Source organism: Oncorhynchus mykiss, chromosome 18 (assembly GCF_057628025.1).
Source record: "Oncorhynchus mykiss isolate SJ-2025 chromosome 18, ASM5762802v1, whole genome shotgun sequence".
Classification (NCBI taxonomy): Eukaryota; Metazoa; Chordata; class Actinopteri; order Salmoniformes; family Salmonidae; genus Oncorhynchus; species Oncorhynchus mykiss.
Window position 1 is genome coordinate 64734282 of NC_143039.1, and position 17265 is coordinate 64751546.

At 41.5% G+C, this 17265-nt stretch overlaps 2 protein-coding genes across 10 annotated transcripts in view; both read right to left on the minus strand.

Moving 5' to 3' along the window:
- Positions 1–1306: 1306 nt before the first annotated feature.
- On the minus strand, positions 1307–5735 carry LOC110496566 (homeobox protein Hox-A2a). Its single transcript, XM_021572540.3, has 2 exons — positions 3039–5735; positions 1307–2382 (listed from the first exon to the last, which is right to left on the minus strand). Exons 1-2 carry the CDS (start codon positions 3400–3402, stop codon positions 1622–1624), a joined length of 1125 nt encoding a protein of 374 aa, XP_021428215.2. The 5' UTR covers positions 3403–5735; the 3' UTR covers positions 1307–1621.
- A 1154-nt stretch (positions 5736–6889) lies between these two features.
- Positions 6890–17265, minus strand: part of LOC110496565 (homeobox protein Hox-A3a) — a 35957-nt gene continuing 25581 nt past the window's right edge. For 4 of the 9 annotated variants that reach the window (XM_090206832.1, XM_021572535.3, XM_021572536.3 and 1 more), the window contains 3 exons: positions 16191–16251; positions 11976–12561; positions 6890–8552 (listed from right to left, as the gene is read on the minus strand). In XM_090206832.1, the coding sequence (XP_090062958.1) occupies positions 7753–8552; positions 11976–12444 (1269 nt within the window). In that variant the 5' untranslated portion in view covers positions 12445–12561; positions 16191–16251 and the 3' untranslated portion in view covers positions 6890–7752. Of the gene's footprint in view, positions 8553–11975; positions 12562–14365; positions 14907–16190; positions 16252–17265 lie in introns of those variants that run through there. The other 5 variants (XM_090206833.1, XM_090206834.1, XM_090206835.1 and 2 more) reach the window with 2 other exon arrangements.

Sequence of the window (17265 nt, forward strand, 5' to 3'; positions counted from 1 at the left end):
ATTTTACGATCGATCCATGCTATGTAGCAACCCGTGGTTAGTATGACCACAAGCATTAGCATGTTGAGTGAAATATTGACAACTAGTAGCCCATTCCAAAATTATTACAGAATTGTAATATTTCTGACCAAATCTCATACAACTCCAAGGTGAAATTAGTAAAACATGCATTTCTCCAAGGCTGTGGAAAAATATATTTCTGCACAAGGACATAAAACGTTTATAGCCGAAAGCCATTTTGCCCTAATAGGTTATTGTTGTGAACATCTCAATTTAATCAAATATATTTATTGGCATACACTGCTCCCCAATCACTAAAAGCTTTAGAGCTATTTTTAGAAAATGTAAAACGTGTCAAATGAATACTAATGTATAAGGCCTGCAACAGCCTGTTTTGAATTAGACTACTTATAGCACGAGGGGGAAGAGACTGCTGCACGCTTGGAGAGCCCGCGTGTTTGAACAGCTATAAAAATTAATTATTACCAAAGGCTTACAAAGCTTCAGAGTTTTTGGCCTCGATTCGCGAATCCCATCTGAAAAAGTAAAGAGGGTTGTTATTTGTGCATTATATATGACAATTGGTCTCTTTGATAACGTTCTCATTCATGACGGGGTTTGATTTATGAGCTCGTGAAGGCAAACATGGCTCGAGCATTTGCCTTCACATGCACACAGCAAAGGAGGCTAGCAATAGGGAGGCATGCTATTTCTAGCCTAGTATGTTCACAATTTTACTAACTTTACAACCAGGGGAAGTAAAAGAGGACATTTATTAGATGTATTGTAGTAGCCTGTGAAATGTTCTGTATACTCGAATCTGCTTGAAATTGGACAAGGGAGGTTTTCTAAAGAGTTTCTGATTCAAAATTGTAAGCTGATATTTCTATTGAACTCCATTCTCAAATTGCAGAGCTATTTATATCACTGAAAAATCATGAAAAAGGTGCTAATTTTTAATGAACATAAACTGAATACAATATCAAGGGCTCAAGGCCTCCACGATGAGGGTTCGTTTTTATCGACTAAACATTTATGCTTAGCCTATAATATAATATAAACCATGCATTTATTAGAATAACTATAGGATTTATACTCCGACATACGGCTATATTGGCCTGCTTTTATCACACTATTTTGACTTGCAAATTAATTAGAGTAAATTTGTATTCAGAATGAGCTACTAAACATTGTATCGATTGGTAATGCCTCATTTCTATTTTTGGGGGTTGATAAAAATACATTTGATCAAAAATTCACTTTACACTTGATAAAAAGGTTTGGATAATAATAACAAAACACAATCTTGCAAGTTCCTTATAGCAAGTCAGATTTATTCTAACAAAAATATCCATGAATTCATACTATTGTGCAACTTTTCACATACCCATATTATTGCATCTTAAGAAATAATTGTGTTATTGTAATTGCAGGCCACAATGGTATATTTTTCCAGACTCTTACCTTGAATTAATCGACTAGGCCTAATCAATTAATCAATAAAAAGGAAATGTGCCGATCATATCAAACAACCACCAAAATTTACTTCATAGTTAATACCGGAGTTTTTTTCTTTCTTTAAATGTTCCAGGTGAAAGTCTCGCTCTATTTTTCATTGATTTCAATAGCTCAGATGCTGTAAGTCAATTGTAGTTAATGACTCCGAGAAAAAGTAGAAGTTGTCGGTAGATATGTCCAGATTGTCCACGGGGCTGTCCAGGGATTCTGACACACTAGGCGAGGTGGCATCAGAGAAGTGAAGGCAAGAATCCGAGGAGAATACTTGGAAGTCTTGTATTGAGACGTCCAGGGCCGCGGGACTACCGCCATTGTCCTGGCCAGGTGCAGAGCCGGGCCCTATTGTTGACACGCAGCCTGGAACAGTGGGTGACGGGTTGGGGAAATGCTTCAGATTTTTGTCATTGCTGCTCAGTGGTAAAACTGTGTAACTCTGGGCCACGCCATTGTGCGGGCCAACATTCTGGAGCTGCTGGGAAGTACTGAGTGAGTTCTGCTGAAAGGAGCAGGCCCCTCTCTCCATAAGGGCCCCGGTCACTATATTGAGGCTCTGCTCAAACACCGAGCCCTCATCCTCCTCCTCGTCGCTCTGGGTCCTGTCCTCAGCACTCGGCTCTTTCCCTTCGCCATTGTGGTTCTCTTTGCATTGGGTCTGCCTCTTGTGCTTCATGCGCCGGTTCTGGAACCATACTTTGACCTGCCGCTCGGTGAGGTCCAGCAGGGCGGCTATCTCCACCCTCCTCGGTCGGCAAAGATACTTGTTGAAGTGGAACTCCTTCTCCAGCTCCAGGAGCTGTGTGTTGGTGTACGCAGTCCTCAACCGCCGGGAACCCTCTCCTCCACTCTCTAGAATCTCCGGCGAACCTGAGACAGCAGCACATAAATCACGAGATAAAGAAGCATTACACAATTAACCACTATGACTTGATAATGCAATATTACTCCTGTATAAACACAAACCACCAGAGATCAACCTATTTAACACAGTGGCTATACTGCAGCAAAATGGCTGCTCATAGTAGCACCCTATGCATTCTCCCCCACAAAATAGCCTACTTGTAATATGGCTATTGACTGATTAATGCACACTATTGGACGAAGTCCTATAGCGCACCATATGTACATAATTTCCCCCAAAATACAGCAGAGAAAGACAGAGAGAGAGCAGTAGTGTGGTACAGACTGGGCTACTATACTGATGAATGCGCCAGCTGCCCGGGACGGCAACACTACTCTATCACTCTTCATTACTGTCACACATCAAAACTCTGGCACTGCTCCGCGAGGAAGGGCACCGTGGAAATTAAATAAATCATTTTACATTACTTAACTTTGCCCAAACTTTTCCGAGTAGAGTAACAATATGGATAACCCAATGCACCATTGTGCCCAGCAGATTAATTTCGAATAGGCTCTGCAACTTGGTAATGGCTAGCCTATTCCCACTCCTTCAAGAGCTTGGAAAGTCAATTCTGAATAAAAATGTATGCCCTCTAAATTACCCCATTAAAACCACCCACCTTCCGGGGAGAAGCATACAGGTCCACTCGTTATGGCAGTCGCGGTGGAAGTCGGCAGGTGATTCTTCTTGGAGGCTTTCTTCTCTCGCATCCAGGGGTATTCCGGGGGTAGGGAGGCAGTGGGCAGCGGGATGCATCCATCGGGGCTGTGTCTGGGCCGGCTATGCCTCGGGTGGATGCCTGGGTTGAGGCTGGGAATGGTCTGCTCAAAAGGAGGAGGAATCAGTGTCGAGTGTGAAAGCGTCGAGCTCTTGATTGATGAACTTTGAAATGAATCACCGACAGGGGGGAAAGATGTCAGGCACTCAGCAAGCGAAGGCTGACTATTGATAAAACCGCTCTCTCGCTCGAATTCGTAATTCATCTCCGCTCGCTGAGAGCCGAGGAAAGTTTGCTGCGCGTATTTTTATAAATGTAGCGGCTCAATGAGAAAGAGGTGGTGGCATTTTTTTCAAATTCACTGATTACGGCCGTATGGTGACCGAACAGCTATTAAACTATTGAATTCATGGAGACAAGGTTGAAATTGGAGCCAAGTCACATGATAACTTCTGCCCAATGACAATTTGGAGTTTAATCAAAAGAAGCCACTGTCTGCGTGATTGATCCAAAAACTCTGGTGAAGAACGCCTTGTCTCTATGGGGACGGCTGTTTTTATTTACACCTTTTTTACGCCCACCCCAGTTTATTGTCCCCTAGCCTCCTAGTCAACTAAACTATAAATGTTTTTTTAGAATGGCTGTCTGAGCGCTGTGAAAGTGAAGTAACTATATTGCCCGGGCTCATGCAGTCCTATTTTCTCGTATTGTTTGAGTATGTCTGGAGAGAACGCCCCCGCGCCACACAAATTACACCAGTAGCTACACACTATGCATGCGGTCATTAGCAAAGTTAGCCATTCATGTAGAGTTCTCTCTGGGAAAAAACACCCCATAAACTGATATTTAGAGATCCTGACAGCAACAACCCCTAACAATCCAATGTGTTCCAAAACGGTAGAGTTTACAATGTGTGACAATGTATGTCTGTGTTCATAGACTTTCTTTTCAATTCAAGCATAGATGAGCTATAGGTTAAGCTACTAATTGAGGCATACAACTGGGAACAAAACGTCATACCTATTCTGGAGGCATGGGTTAACCATGCCTACTATACCATTTTAGTGTCATCCACTTGTATGCAGTACATTTATTACACATGAAGTAGTTACATATTGTGTTTAACGCCCAGATACCCAAATACATATGGAGCATGTAAGCACACACAGACAAACCTCAGACAAATACACACACACACAACCGTTGTTGCTAAAATGATATGCACCTAATGCAAAAAAAATAAGGCTTTAAAATATCACATTTTGTGTGCATATGCATACCAATCATGTTCTGTTTCATTTGAGTCTGGATTTTTTGTGGAGTAATTCTACTCTTTCTCAGTCTCTGCAATTATATCACTCTGCAGAGCACTCCCAGTTACACTAAAGCAAGGTTGACCTATATGCTAACAATATACTAAGTTTAGGGAAACAAATTCCAGCCGGTGGGTGGTGGACAAGGGCATAATGATCCTCTTTACATTTAACCTTATTTCTGACACATTTCAACTTGTGCTATTGCACAGTTAATAAACCCCTGCCATTGGAATAGGTCATTTTAACGAATACATTGCGGAGAGATTCTGTAGAAGGAATTGTGTATCGACTGAGCAGCTCCCACAGTTTGGCTATGTACCCTTCCAGTACAATCTGTAAAAGCCACACTATGGATGTTTTTCGTCAAACAGCCAGTAAGCAGCTATGTTGTATGCTTCAAAGGAAATCAAATTGGAAGAGTGAGTGGGAGAGGAGGAAAATAAGTGGTAGGCCTTGCTCAGTTTATTGCTTATATAGCAAACAAAGAATCCTGGAAGCCTGCGCGCGATCAATCTTACTCGCCAAAAGGTCTGACAGCTCGGTGCCCTCAGAACACATTTAAGGCTTCTAACTCTCCCCCGGATCAAATGCAGCCAGGAAGCGGCGAGCAACGCTGGCCATTTAGATTATAACACGTTTCTGTTCGCTGTCACATCTTTTCTGTCGCTTAAGGGATGTTTTAAGACATTAAAAATACATGGAACATTTTGCAGAAGGGCGATAATGCGCGTAAATGGTGAGTAAGCTAAACCAACATCGCCACTGCATTTTCTTTCTGGATTTTTTGGGGGCGTATTTACAAAACGTAATTATTTTCGTTGGAGCATACATTTGGGTTTGTTGGTGGTGAGCAGAGTCTGTGGTAAAGGACGGGCCTGAGGAGGAGACGGATGGATTTTTGGAATTACGCATAGGCTTTGTGTGTGAGGCAAGGAGTGGGTGGCGGCTTTCTGTGAAACCTACTCAGACCTACACATTTTTTTTACAGGGGGATTCTGGGGGAATGATTTAGAACACCTTTCCCACGGATGGAAAATGACAATTCCTTTTTTCAACCCAATACCTTATTTATGTTGCGTTAACATCTCCTACATATGGGTCAAATCAATGGAGTGTGTGTGCGTGTGTGTGTGTGCGCGCGCGCGAGTGTGTGCGTGAGTGTGTTTTGGATCCAGAGTTGCTCTGTCTATGCTGACAGACCATGGTTCAATTGTTCTAGGTTCCCCTGCTAACCATATGTCAGGATCAGTAGAGTGCCATCCCTGTAATACGTCATTAGTCGAAATTATAAAGTAAATAAATTCGAGTACAGATTTTGTAAAACATTTTAATAATCTTGAAATGCATTTGAAGGGGATAACTATATTTTACTACACTGATAATTGTTTCTTCGATTATCAGTTGGGAAATTCTGAATGCATGGCATTGTATGTGGAATTGTGTTCTCCATTATTGGCTTATATTGACCTACATTTCATCAATATACTCACTGAATTATATTTGAAAATAAAAACTTGAATGTAGTCAAAGTAATTAAGTTGAAAATATGTTTTATGCCATGTAAGACAGTTCTTTGTGTGAATTGAATTTGGGCCTGCCACAACAAAGGAAACTGCAGGACACAATCCCAAAAGTTAGTCTTAAGAGAGACATACACAAGCTTATTATTTTCATACTTATTTTACACCATTGCACAATAATAACAGCGGAAAATATGTCGATTAATTTTTGTTGCTTGTAAACGCTTGTAATTGTTATTGTGTGCAGCTAATCCAGGCCCACATAGGCCTATTTAGCTGCATCAGATAGCCTATGACTCAAATATTTAATATGTCCTGTATTACATATCCTTTCATTTAGTCTAATAGACATGTGTAAAGAAATATAATTATGAGCTTAACAGTCCTATAGCGCCATAATAAACGTGAAACATGGGGCCAAAATGTGATTGATTGAATATAGGCCTATCAACAAACTTTTTTTCCTTAACGGTTTCTCATTTAACCTATTTTATGCTAACAGATACTGCAGAAGATCCTCGTGACACTTTTATTATTATGGATGTGCTCGTGCGGAGGAGGCGCGGGAACAAGGCTACAGCAAAAGCTTCTGATGTGCCCACGCGCTAAGGGAGACAAAACGAGAGGCTTTTATACAATGTTTTCGGTATTTATTGTCACTATCAAATAAACTATTATGCTATAGATTATTATAGGTAATATTGATTCTGAGATAATGTGAATTACATTTTTGTGATGAAATAGCTTGCCCTCTAAAGTCCTACCAGTGTTTTTCCTCCTCATAAATAATTTATGGGATAATAAGATGTTTGTTATTATTATTATGCCTATTATTATTGCTTCCTTATTGTAGTTTGTGCCATGTGTTTATATGTTTAAATACCCTCGAAATCCAGGTTGAAAGATACAATGCATATTTAAATTCATTTCTTTATTTATTCGAACTGGAGCAGCATGGAATGTAATGACACTGAAAAAGAAACTTGGTGATATCTAGAATATTTGTTCAATAAAGAAACGTCTAATATCTGTCCGTCCTTCCAAGCGTGACTGGTTGATTTGCATTCGTAGAGAAATAAAATACCTCCTCGAAGAAGAAACAAATAACACCAACATATCAGTGTTGTGTCTGTCTGTCTCTCTGTCGTCTGTCTACTGTCAGTTAAGGGGTAGAACTAGAGCCTAGGCCTGGTTCCAATAGCCTTCTCTCCACATACAAAGAGCACAGGGGGGTCAAATAATACTAAAGAACTCCATATAACGTCATATAAATAAATAACATTTTGAAAGTCCAACAGAACACAAGCTGGTTAGATCGTAGGCTGGAGCTTCCAGGCCTCCCTTTTTTAAGGATCCTTCCACAAGTGCAACAAAATGCAAAATAATAACACAAAACAAATCTTCAACTGCGGATAAATACCAAAAAACTAACACATTCACATTAAAATAATACCATAAGATTTGTTCATATACCCTGTTTGATTTGTTTTTAGAAACAAGTTAAAGATTAAATAGGTCTATGCGTATGTGCCCCCGCGCGTGTTGTCTCAGATAATAGGTCTGTGCGGAACAATAACACTATAGCAAATAGAGTGAACATTTGAAGCAAGCGTGATTACTTTCCTATGCTACTTCACACATTAAACTATATTAAAAAAAGAACAAACATAACCTAGAACAAAGAGAAGGTGGAAAAAGCTACTAAAGAAGAGAAGAAACAAAGCGATGGTGGTTCGTCAGGTAAGACAATGGGGCGGAGTGATCCAGGTTGCAACCCGGCTACAGATGTGTCAGTTTGGGCGCTTCCTGAATTCTTCCCTGAGAGTAGTGCGGCGTATTAAGGTCTGTGTATGTCGGGTTTGGATCGCACACTCTTTGATGGTGACTATTGCCCATAGTGATTGCTCCATTGTAGTCCATGTTTGTGGACGGCGGGTGCGAGAGATGGGTCAGGCCGAAAACGGAGGCCCTGTTGTTGGGCATCGAATCGATGTAACCTCCGCCTACATACACAGGGCTGACCTGCTGCAAGTGCGTCCCATAGCCGCCATTTCCTTGAAGAGGATGCGCGTCATACTCGGGCGTGGCCGAGCCGCCAGTCCCGGGATACCTCTTCTGAGAGGGCGGGCAGTTGTTTAGGGAGCTGTTCAATGGAGGGGGATATGACGTAGGCATACCGTATGCATTATGAGCGGGCTTATTGTAAGACGTTGGCGACTGGGACTCATAGGGTACACTGTTAACCAGAGAATGCATAGAGTTGAGGTATCCTCCACCCCCGCCTCCGGGTGATGGGCCGAGGGGGCTCCGAGGGGACTGTCCCCCGGGAGAGGGCATCATGCCACACCCTTTCTGATCCTTTTTGTACTTCATCCTGCGGTTCTGGAACCAGATCTTAATCTGCCTCTCCGTGAGGTTGAGCAGGTTGGCCATCTCGACCCTGCGGGGTCTGCAGAGGTAGCGGTTGAAGTGGAACTCCTTTTCCAGTTCCACCAGTTGTGCGCTGGTATAAGCCGTCCGGGCTCTCTTCGACGCGGCTGACCCGCCCGGGGGGCTCTTGTCTCCAGGGCAACTCTCAACTGGCGGAAGAGGAAAAGGAAGGCAGTCAATCAGTAACCAACCCCAGCAGCAAGCACAAGAACAAGACAGAGTGACAAGATACATATAGCTGATAACACACGTTTCTCCACATGAACCGACTCAAATACACATATCAACAAGAGTTCTACAAATAAAGACAAATCAGAGATGTCTTGACTGTGGATGTTACTAGTGGAATTATATCAGACATAACATTAACTATGACTGTATACATGCTGGGGACAGCTCTCAACTGATAGCTATACTTTACTCAAAAGCCAAATCAGAGTGATTATAATTGTGTGTGTGTGTGTGTTAAACTACCTCATATTTCCCACTGTAGCTTTTTAACCCTCATAGTACACACATGTGCAATGCAAATATCTGTATTCCTCACTGCGCATGAGCTAAATCTCGCCTTGCCATCTCCTATGAGTCTCACCATGCTGAATGGCTTGGGCTCTGCCGCTGCACAGCAAGGTGTTGGTCTAGTTACCGTTTATGGCAGGCTGCCAACACCTAATAAATGTTGCTACTAGCTACTGTACAGCCAGAAGCTGGGCGTGAGGAATGCAGCATGGCATCATGTTATGAGTTAGCTCTTCTTTATAAATGGGGATATAATATTTTCACCATCTCTGTTTCAGAAACTAGGCTACTAATACTGCTGTCATTCGAAAAATGCTATAATCGGGCTATAATCCAAATCCTAATAATTATCCAAATAAAAATGTAATATTCAAAATTATCTTGTTTCATTAAGGAGCTACTGTTGAGGGATCTGTGATTAGAATTATTGCAAAAAGCAGACCCACTGGACACAGACTTATTTCAAAGTCTAGTTTTAATTTACATTTGCTGGAAAATCAACAGTGAAAAAACAGTGAAAAATAATTTCACCATGTCATTGGATTTAGGTTAAAAATTGGGTGAAAAAAATACGAAATCATTTACATTGATGACTTTCTGCCAATCCAATCAGTTTTCCACGTTGATTCAATGTCATCACATATAATCTTTTTGTTGAAATGACGTGGAAACAACGTTAATTCAACCAGTTTTTACCCAGTGGGGTAAGCCTTAGGCTAAGGTTTGAAATAGTCCCTTTGGCATCAATTTGGCAGACATCTTGACAGACTCATGATAAATGGGATTCAGCAGACCTTTTAGATGCCTGGGTGCCCTACTTATTCACTTCTGACCAAATATATTCCCAAAAGGTGGACATAAATAGGCATACTAGCCTATGGAGACAACACGATTTGGTAAGGCCATGGGAATTTAAGCATCTTTCAACTTTGGGTAAACAACTTCCTCCCCCAGGTCTCCTAGCTTTTCCTCTAATCAAAACAAGAGAACAAATTGGAACAACTGTTTTTGTATGTTTGTTTGTTGTCCTGCATGGAATGTTGTGTGATCACGGACAATATATTATGTTTATTCTAGCAGAAAGTCAACGATAGAGCATATGGACAACAAATGGTGGAGCTAGGTCTAAAACTATGAGGAATGGATCACAATTGAGTATTTCTAATGAACATGCATACATCATAATAGATCATAAGGAATGCATACTAATGGGGGACCCTATTGACATCACAAGAGGGTGTGCGTAAAAGGGGTATTATACGAAATAGGTCGTTTTCAATAAAACGTCACAATACGTTCGATTTGGCTTCTGGGGGGCAAGTAGACTACAGCTCCGCTAAAACCATTGGCAACTAGGTGCGGTTTCCAAGGTATTGTTAAATAAATGTTATAAATATTTGGTTTTAATATCATCACCTATTGAGCATAGTCATAACTACAAATTTACGACCATTCCATGCAAAACATGATCAGTAAACATCAATGATAACCTAATTTCAGATATATTTCAGAGATTAGGCTTTTGGAAAGAGCTTGACATCGGCAAGTCCCAGTCCTGGTAATGTTGTCAGTCGGCGCTACGGTCACCTCCACTATAGATGGCAAGCAAATCAAGCAATGTTTGGATATAGTCATCTAATTTATCCCGCGAAAGTTTGCTTGTTAACTAGCTAGCCAATTTGACATGGTCTATCAATCAATGTAACCTATATCATGTCTGTCAGCAGCAATTGTAATTAAATACTCTTAAAAACAATGTTGAAAAGGGGATCATGTTAGTTAACTTCGATAGGTAAGCCAACATTGTTTGGAGAAAAAAGTAGCCTACATTAGGTCTACTTACCACTCACTATATGTTTAGCTAACTGTACAGCTTCTACCTATAGCATGCAAAGTAAACATTATCAGCTGACAGTAGCACGGCATATGCGCTCTTCTGCTGCTTGACAGGCAGAGCCCACAAAATACGGGAAATGAACATAAACCATTCATACTTGTCTGGTGTAGTTCACTTTTATTTGATATCACTCAAATATCCAATTAATGGTGGCCAGTACTGAGATATGTCGTGAGGCTTGATGTGTACTGATGCAGTTACATGCAGTATAACTCCGATCATTGTTTTGCATGAAGCGGCAGATAGCCAAGTGGTTAGACATTGGGCCAGTAACCGAAATGTTGATAGCTCGAATCCCCGAGCTGACAAGGTAAAAATCTGTTATTATGCCCCTGAACAAGGCAGTTAACCCACAGTTCCTAGGCTGACATCGTAAATACGAATTTGTTATTAACTGACTTGCCTAGTTAAATAATTGGCCTGTTTAGGTCTGACTCTGCTCTTCAAATATTTAAAAATCCTTTGATTGTTGTCAACGGTTTAAGCGGAGCTGTGGGTCTCCTTGCCCGGACCTTTAGAACTAGATCATAAAGAATATCACGATGGAGTAGGCCCGAGCCATACATTCAGAGTTAACCACATTTTTGAACATCGTTCTAATTCTTGACATACAGTTACATAGCACTGTTTAAATATTCTCCATGTAACGTTAATGGGGAGCTAACATGAACACGTTGAAGTGTTATCCTTATTCAACCGGGGAACAGTGGGTTAACTGCCTTGTTCAGGGACAGAAGGACAGATTTTGACCTTGGCAGCTCGGGGATTCGATCCAGCAACCTTTCGGCTACTGGACCAACGGTCAAACCACTAGGCTACCTGCCGTAAATGCATCAGGATGCCGAATGTCCCAACTCTCTAAATACATGGCTCTGAGTGTGCTTGCATAATAGATAATAAGCCATACATCATAATGGTAAACTATAGTTTGTTCAACTGTGAGGGAAAAGTTTGAGAATTCGAATGTATGAATAATATGGAAATAATCAAACATGTTGGTTCATCTGATGAAAATATATATACATAATGGTGACTTGGGGGGGTATGGATGTAAGTTAACTGTTTCATGTATCAGTAATGAATCACAGAACCACGCATGAATAATGGGGTGTATTTTATCACGTGTCTCCTCAGAAGTGGCGTCTAGGTAATATACCTGAGCTGGAGCTACTGGTTTTAGGCTTCTGGTTCTGACGGGACTCTTTCATCCAGGGGAAGATGTGCTTCCGGGTGGTGGTCGGCGAGCTGTGCACCGAGCTCTTTGAGTTGGGTTGACAGGAGCCGTTGCTCGTGTTCTGGTTGAGAGAACCGGGGGACTGTGACTGGGGAGGGGGTGGTGGGACAGACACCGACATCTGCGGTTGATTGGTTTCAGTGAGGACGGGTGGCTGCGCTGCCTGGATGGCCGTACCCCTATCGCAGTTCTCCGCCATCTCCCCCGGTTTCTGCAGGGCGACCAAGCCGTCTGGGGACTGCAAGGAGCAGGCTGGTCGATGGTACTCACTTTCCACATGAGAGGCCCGGGGATATTGGACCTGATTGGCATCATAACTGAAGCCATTTGCGCTTTGATACGGGTAGCCACTGTAAATTGCGGAGCTGTCGTAGTAGGTTGCCTTCTGCATCTCGCCGTTTCCCAATATTTATTTCAGAAACTGACAGGGTCTTGACACCCTTGTTGAATAACATTGGCACCCCTTGGTCACGTGACACCTCTTCGCCAATGGCCTCCTCGGGTGAACCTAGGGTTACAAGAAGCACGGTGAGGAGAAGAAATGGTAGCGATCCATCTTACTTTTCAATAAAGGGCTGACACCAGATACTATGGAGGCAAGATAGGGGCAACAGTTCTCTGGCTATTCTCGTTTACCTTCTGGTTACCAACAAAGGGAACAAAGGCATGCACAAACCTCATCTGCACTTAACTGAATCAAAATAAATACGTTTATAAAAGCATACCAATTGTGCAATATTACAATTAATTGTAAACCACCAAACGAAAGGCCTGTCGTGAACTGGGCCTATGACTTCTCTATGCTTTCTCTCCACAGACCCGGTCAGCCTTCACCGCAGTGTGCTGTAGTCTCTGCCCCAGCCCAGCCACCTTGCTAAAAGCATAAACAACCACATTCCCCAGTTTTTGCTGCATGTGTGTGTGGAACCAAGGTGGATGAGGGCCAGGAAGAAACCTGTAAAACTGCATCTCCATGACCACGACGTGAACTTTCCCTCGCAGGCCTATAATAAAGGCTCCTGTCGGTGCTTTCGGCGAAGTCGCGCATCCCGGTGATGTATGAAAGGGCGGGATGGCGCACTGCAGACAGCGGCCGGGTGAACAGCTAGGCTATGGCTCGGTATTTAGGAATGTAGCCTAGAACTATAGGCGTACTTCTAGGCTAGGAAATAGCTATTGTGAATCTAATGAGTGGGAATGCCCAACTACTGCTAGTAGTCTACTCACTGAGGTAGGCAAACTGGGGTCATATCAATTGAGAAGTAATTGAAAAACTATGCAAATTAAATTATATATATATATTTTGATAATCGATATGGGCAAATGGGTACAACATACACGTTTTTAAAATAAAAATAGTAGAGTTTTCCTTAGAAGGATTTTAGGCTTAATTTGTGAAGCATTGTAGTCTGGATAAAATAGCAACTATAGGCAAAAGCTATTGTCACACCTGCTAATGGAAATTATGTGAATCATTAAAAATAAACGAGTTACTCGATGCAGCAGTATCAATTCACAAACTATCTCAAATGTAAAACTAGTTTCATAGCTAAAGAAATATAGGCAGGTTATTGTAGGCTATAGTGGAATCCAAAATGAAAACATGAACATCCTATTGTGTAGCCTAGTTAAGGCAGTGCAAGAGACATACCACCACGATAAAATGATGATAGCCAACAAGTGGAGAAGGTTTGTGATAATGATTGATATTCATTGTATTTTTATTAGAAATAAATATATTACTACTCTTTTAGTACAATATAGAACTAACTTGGGCAAAAGTAATATTAGGCCTAGCGATACTCTTATAAATCAATCATGTCAATATTAAACATGACCATGATCTTCATATTAGATCACCTGAGATATGTTTTTATAAAAGAAAATGGATAGATAATTCGTTAACTACGGCTCGTTACAGCACAATACACACCACGACAAGCAAAAACTGTTTGAAAACCAGACCCTCTTGCCCTCAACACACCGCAGAATTAAAATGAATATCACATCCCATCACCAGATCTGCAATGAAAGCATTGCTTTGGAATACATATCAGAAAGCTTTTTGATGCATTTCCAAAATAAATAGTAGTCTGGTCGAAAAAAGAAAGACAGGGCAGAAAAGAGAAGAGAAGACAGGTTCGAGCCTTCGAATACTCAGCCCCCCGCTCCGCGCGCGAGAGAAATCTGGCTGCCTGTGTTGTGTGTGAACTCTTCCTGAACCGAGATGTAAGTCATACGGTGATAAATCACCGCGCGACACGAACTCTGCCTTTTACAACCGAGAGAGAGACAATTTCTGGCCTGCTTACCTTATCCTCTGACGATGAATGCAAAGCACAAGGCAATATGTTCTCATTCAGCGACGAAATCGATCAAAACAGTAGTCCGGAGAAAAAGTTTAGGCAGAGCGAGCTGGGGTATAAGCAGCAGCACCAGCATGCGCCAAGCTCATACAGGACTCATCCGCCACAACAAAAAAGGGAAGGGACGAGAGGCTCTGTGTGTAGAAGAAACAAAATCCATTTTTTCTGTTCGATGTTTGAAGGGTAAACCAAGATAATGAAAGCAGGCGCGAGCACTCGGGTCGTCCAGATAACCGCTATCGGCCCTCGGGGTTGAACTTATCACATGCTAGAGCAGTGCCCATGTCTTATACCAATATTAAACCTAGCCAGGGCTATGGACTATGTGTTTGGGCACAAGTATCATGCAGACATCACCAGAACAGTGAACTCCCCGAAACATAGCGTCACCATAGACAAGGAACATTATGCAAATGAACTAGTGCCTTGGACACAAAAAGTCACTTCAAATCCTGCCCCCCCCCCCCCTCCAAAAAAATAGCATCACAAAAACCACGAACACCCATCCCAAGTGTTTTATGGCATTTGTTGTTATTTATTAAACACAGAATCGAATAATGACTGGATGAAATGATGGGAGAGTACACAGCTTTATGCAGCACAGCTGATGGTGACAACCCCACATTACCATTACTATGAGAGGGATAAAGGGCGCCCATCCGCAGCTTAATCATTAACCAACACTTTTGCATTTTATGTAACCTATCAAGCCTTTCAATACGAATTGTGCTTGGATTATTACTTTTTTGTGTGTGTTGCAATAATCGACACATTTCTAAATTCCTAGGATCGAATATGTATTTTTCCTGAATGGTTAGAAAATACATAAATGCGTTTATGAATTGGGGACGCCGCCGATCAAAGCCTCGGTTGGGGTGAACCAAGGGAAAGACCCCATCGGGTTAGACATCTCCAAAAGGGAAAACAGAGGAGGTATACAAGAGAAACCGGCGAGAGAGAAACCTAGAGCATGGGGAATCCCTCTGCATGTGAATGGTGTCGTTTGCGGACAAAGCAAAACGATTTATGTCCTCTTGCATCTCAAGGCAGTAAACACGTCTAGAGCACTGCTTCTCTGGTCAGAGGCCGCATGGTGGATGGATAGAAGGCCAGATTCAGCCACACAATAAAAAGGTAGAACATTCAGACGGCGTGGGAGGGTGAGTGGGACCAACATTCGTGCGTGAGGATATTTTTTAGCAAACGTTGCCTTTCTTTTTTCAAAGCAGAATAGTGACTTGGTATAATTATTTACTGCTTTGTGTTTTCTCGAAATGCTGAGTCATGATTTTCCTTAATTTGGGCCCTAGCCACGGGGTTAGATGTCATGGAGATAGTGGGAACAGAAGGCGGATTGATATTATTACAAAAAGGACGAACACAAACCACCCCAAAACTACTTTTTGGGAGTCATATTTTGCCAACTTTACAGCAAGTGTAATCTATAGCCTTTGCCAAGGCAGATGGTTTTCAGAGAGGGATCTTTTGAAAGGAACAAGGCATCGCTGCAAGAGCTGCGATTCCCCCGTCGTTTTTATAGTGACAAATTACACTACAAAAGACATGTGGAAGAGAACGAATTATTGCTCTCGGGCGTTTCATATCACCACTTTAAGCTATATAGGAAGTCTACAGGCTATGGATGTGTGTGTACAGGCCTGTGTGTGAGTGTGCTGGTGTAGGCGTCTCAGTGCTACTTATTAGAATTGAATCAGGATATGACCATCAAGCATTTCTAACAGAAATCAATGAGGACATAATATGGACTTACCGAAGGCAGGGCAGGGTCTCGTGAAGACCGTAGGATGGATGGGATTTATTTAGGTAGAATTCTGAAAGAAAATTTCAAATCCACGTTACTTTAGCCAACCTGTTTTTTCCTTAATAAACCTATAGGTCCAATATTCCACCTAACATGTAAATGCTAAGTTCATATCAATAATAACAATGTGCATAATATATTAGTAGGCTAATATCATATTTCCAGAAGAGAGTAGGCTAGGCCTAATGAAAACTCCAAGTAGCCTAACAATAGACTAATTACTTTGAACAATAAATTAATTCAACATTAGCAGCCAAAACCAGTCAAGTAAATACACAAATGTACGATAATAGGCTTTAGCCGAGTAGTTTAAAGAATTTTAATGTGACCTATCTTGTGTCCAAATGTAAATATTGTATCATATTGTAATCCTATGTGTTCGTTGTGCAACAAAGTTTGTGAATATTCTTTAAATTAAACTTAATAACCACATTATTATACATATTTTTATCTTATTAATCAAATTATTGCTAGTAATAAAAATAATAAATTTCAAAACAGTCACATTTATATTTCAACATTAATGTTACAAAAACAAAACTATCCAGAAAACAAAAATAGTAGCTTGGACAATCATTTTTGTAGCTTTTTTGTTTTTGTTTGTATTTTTGTCCACCATTGGAATTGGATCGAATAGTCATTAGCGCTCGTGCAATGGCTGCCCCAAGTCCCTGCGCCCATAAATCACACCCGAGCGCCGTGACCTCAGCGCGGCCGCGCGGTCCTATATGGCACTCCGTCTACCATTATCCTCGTCTCCGTGGCAGAGCCGCACAACCCCAAAGCCTTTCTTCGCTTTTTATGTACCTCAACTTGATGTATCCTTTCCCGAGAAAACCCATGTTTAACACCACAAATTGATGTATTTTATAGGGAAATGAATTACTCCTCGGAGCAGGACGTCATGACTGCTTTCACCTCAGTTTTTTTTTCTTATTTTCTAACCAGCAGAGGTTTAAATGGCTGGGTTTATTTACAAACGGCTATCTAGGCCAACTGCAAATCTGATGTAGGCTATCTGTGG

What these genes read in the sequence shown, in the direction of transcription:
- LOC110496566 (XM_021572540.3), bottom strand. Translation starts at nt 3,402, where the DNA reads ATGAATTACGAATTCGAGCGAGAGAGCGGTTTTATCAATAGTCAGCCT. An exon ending in TGTATGCTTCTCCCCGGAAG is followed by an intron (nt 2,383 to 3,038) that starts GTGGGTGGTTTT and finishes CTGCTGTCTCAG; the next exon opens with GTTCGCCGGAGATTCTAGAG.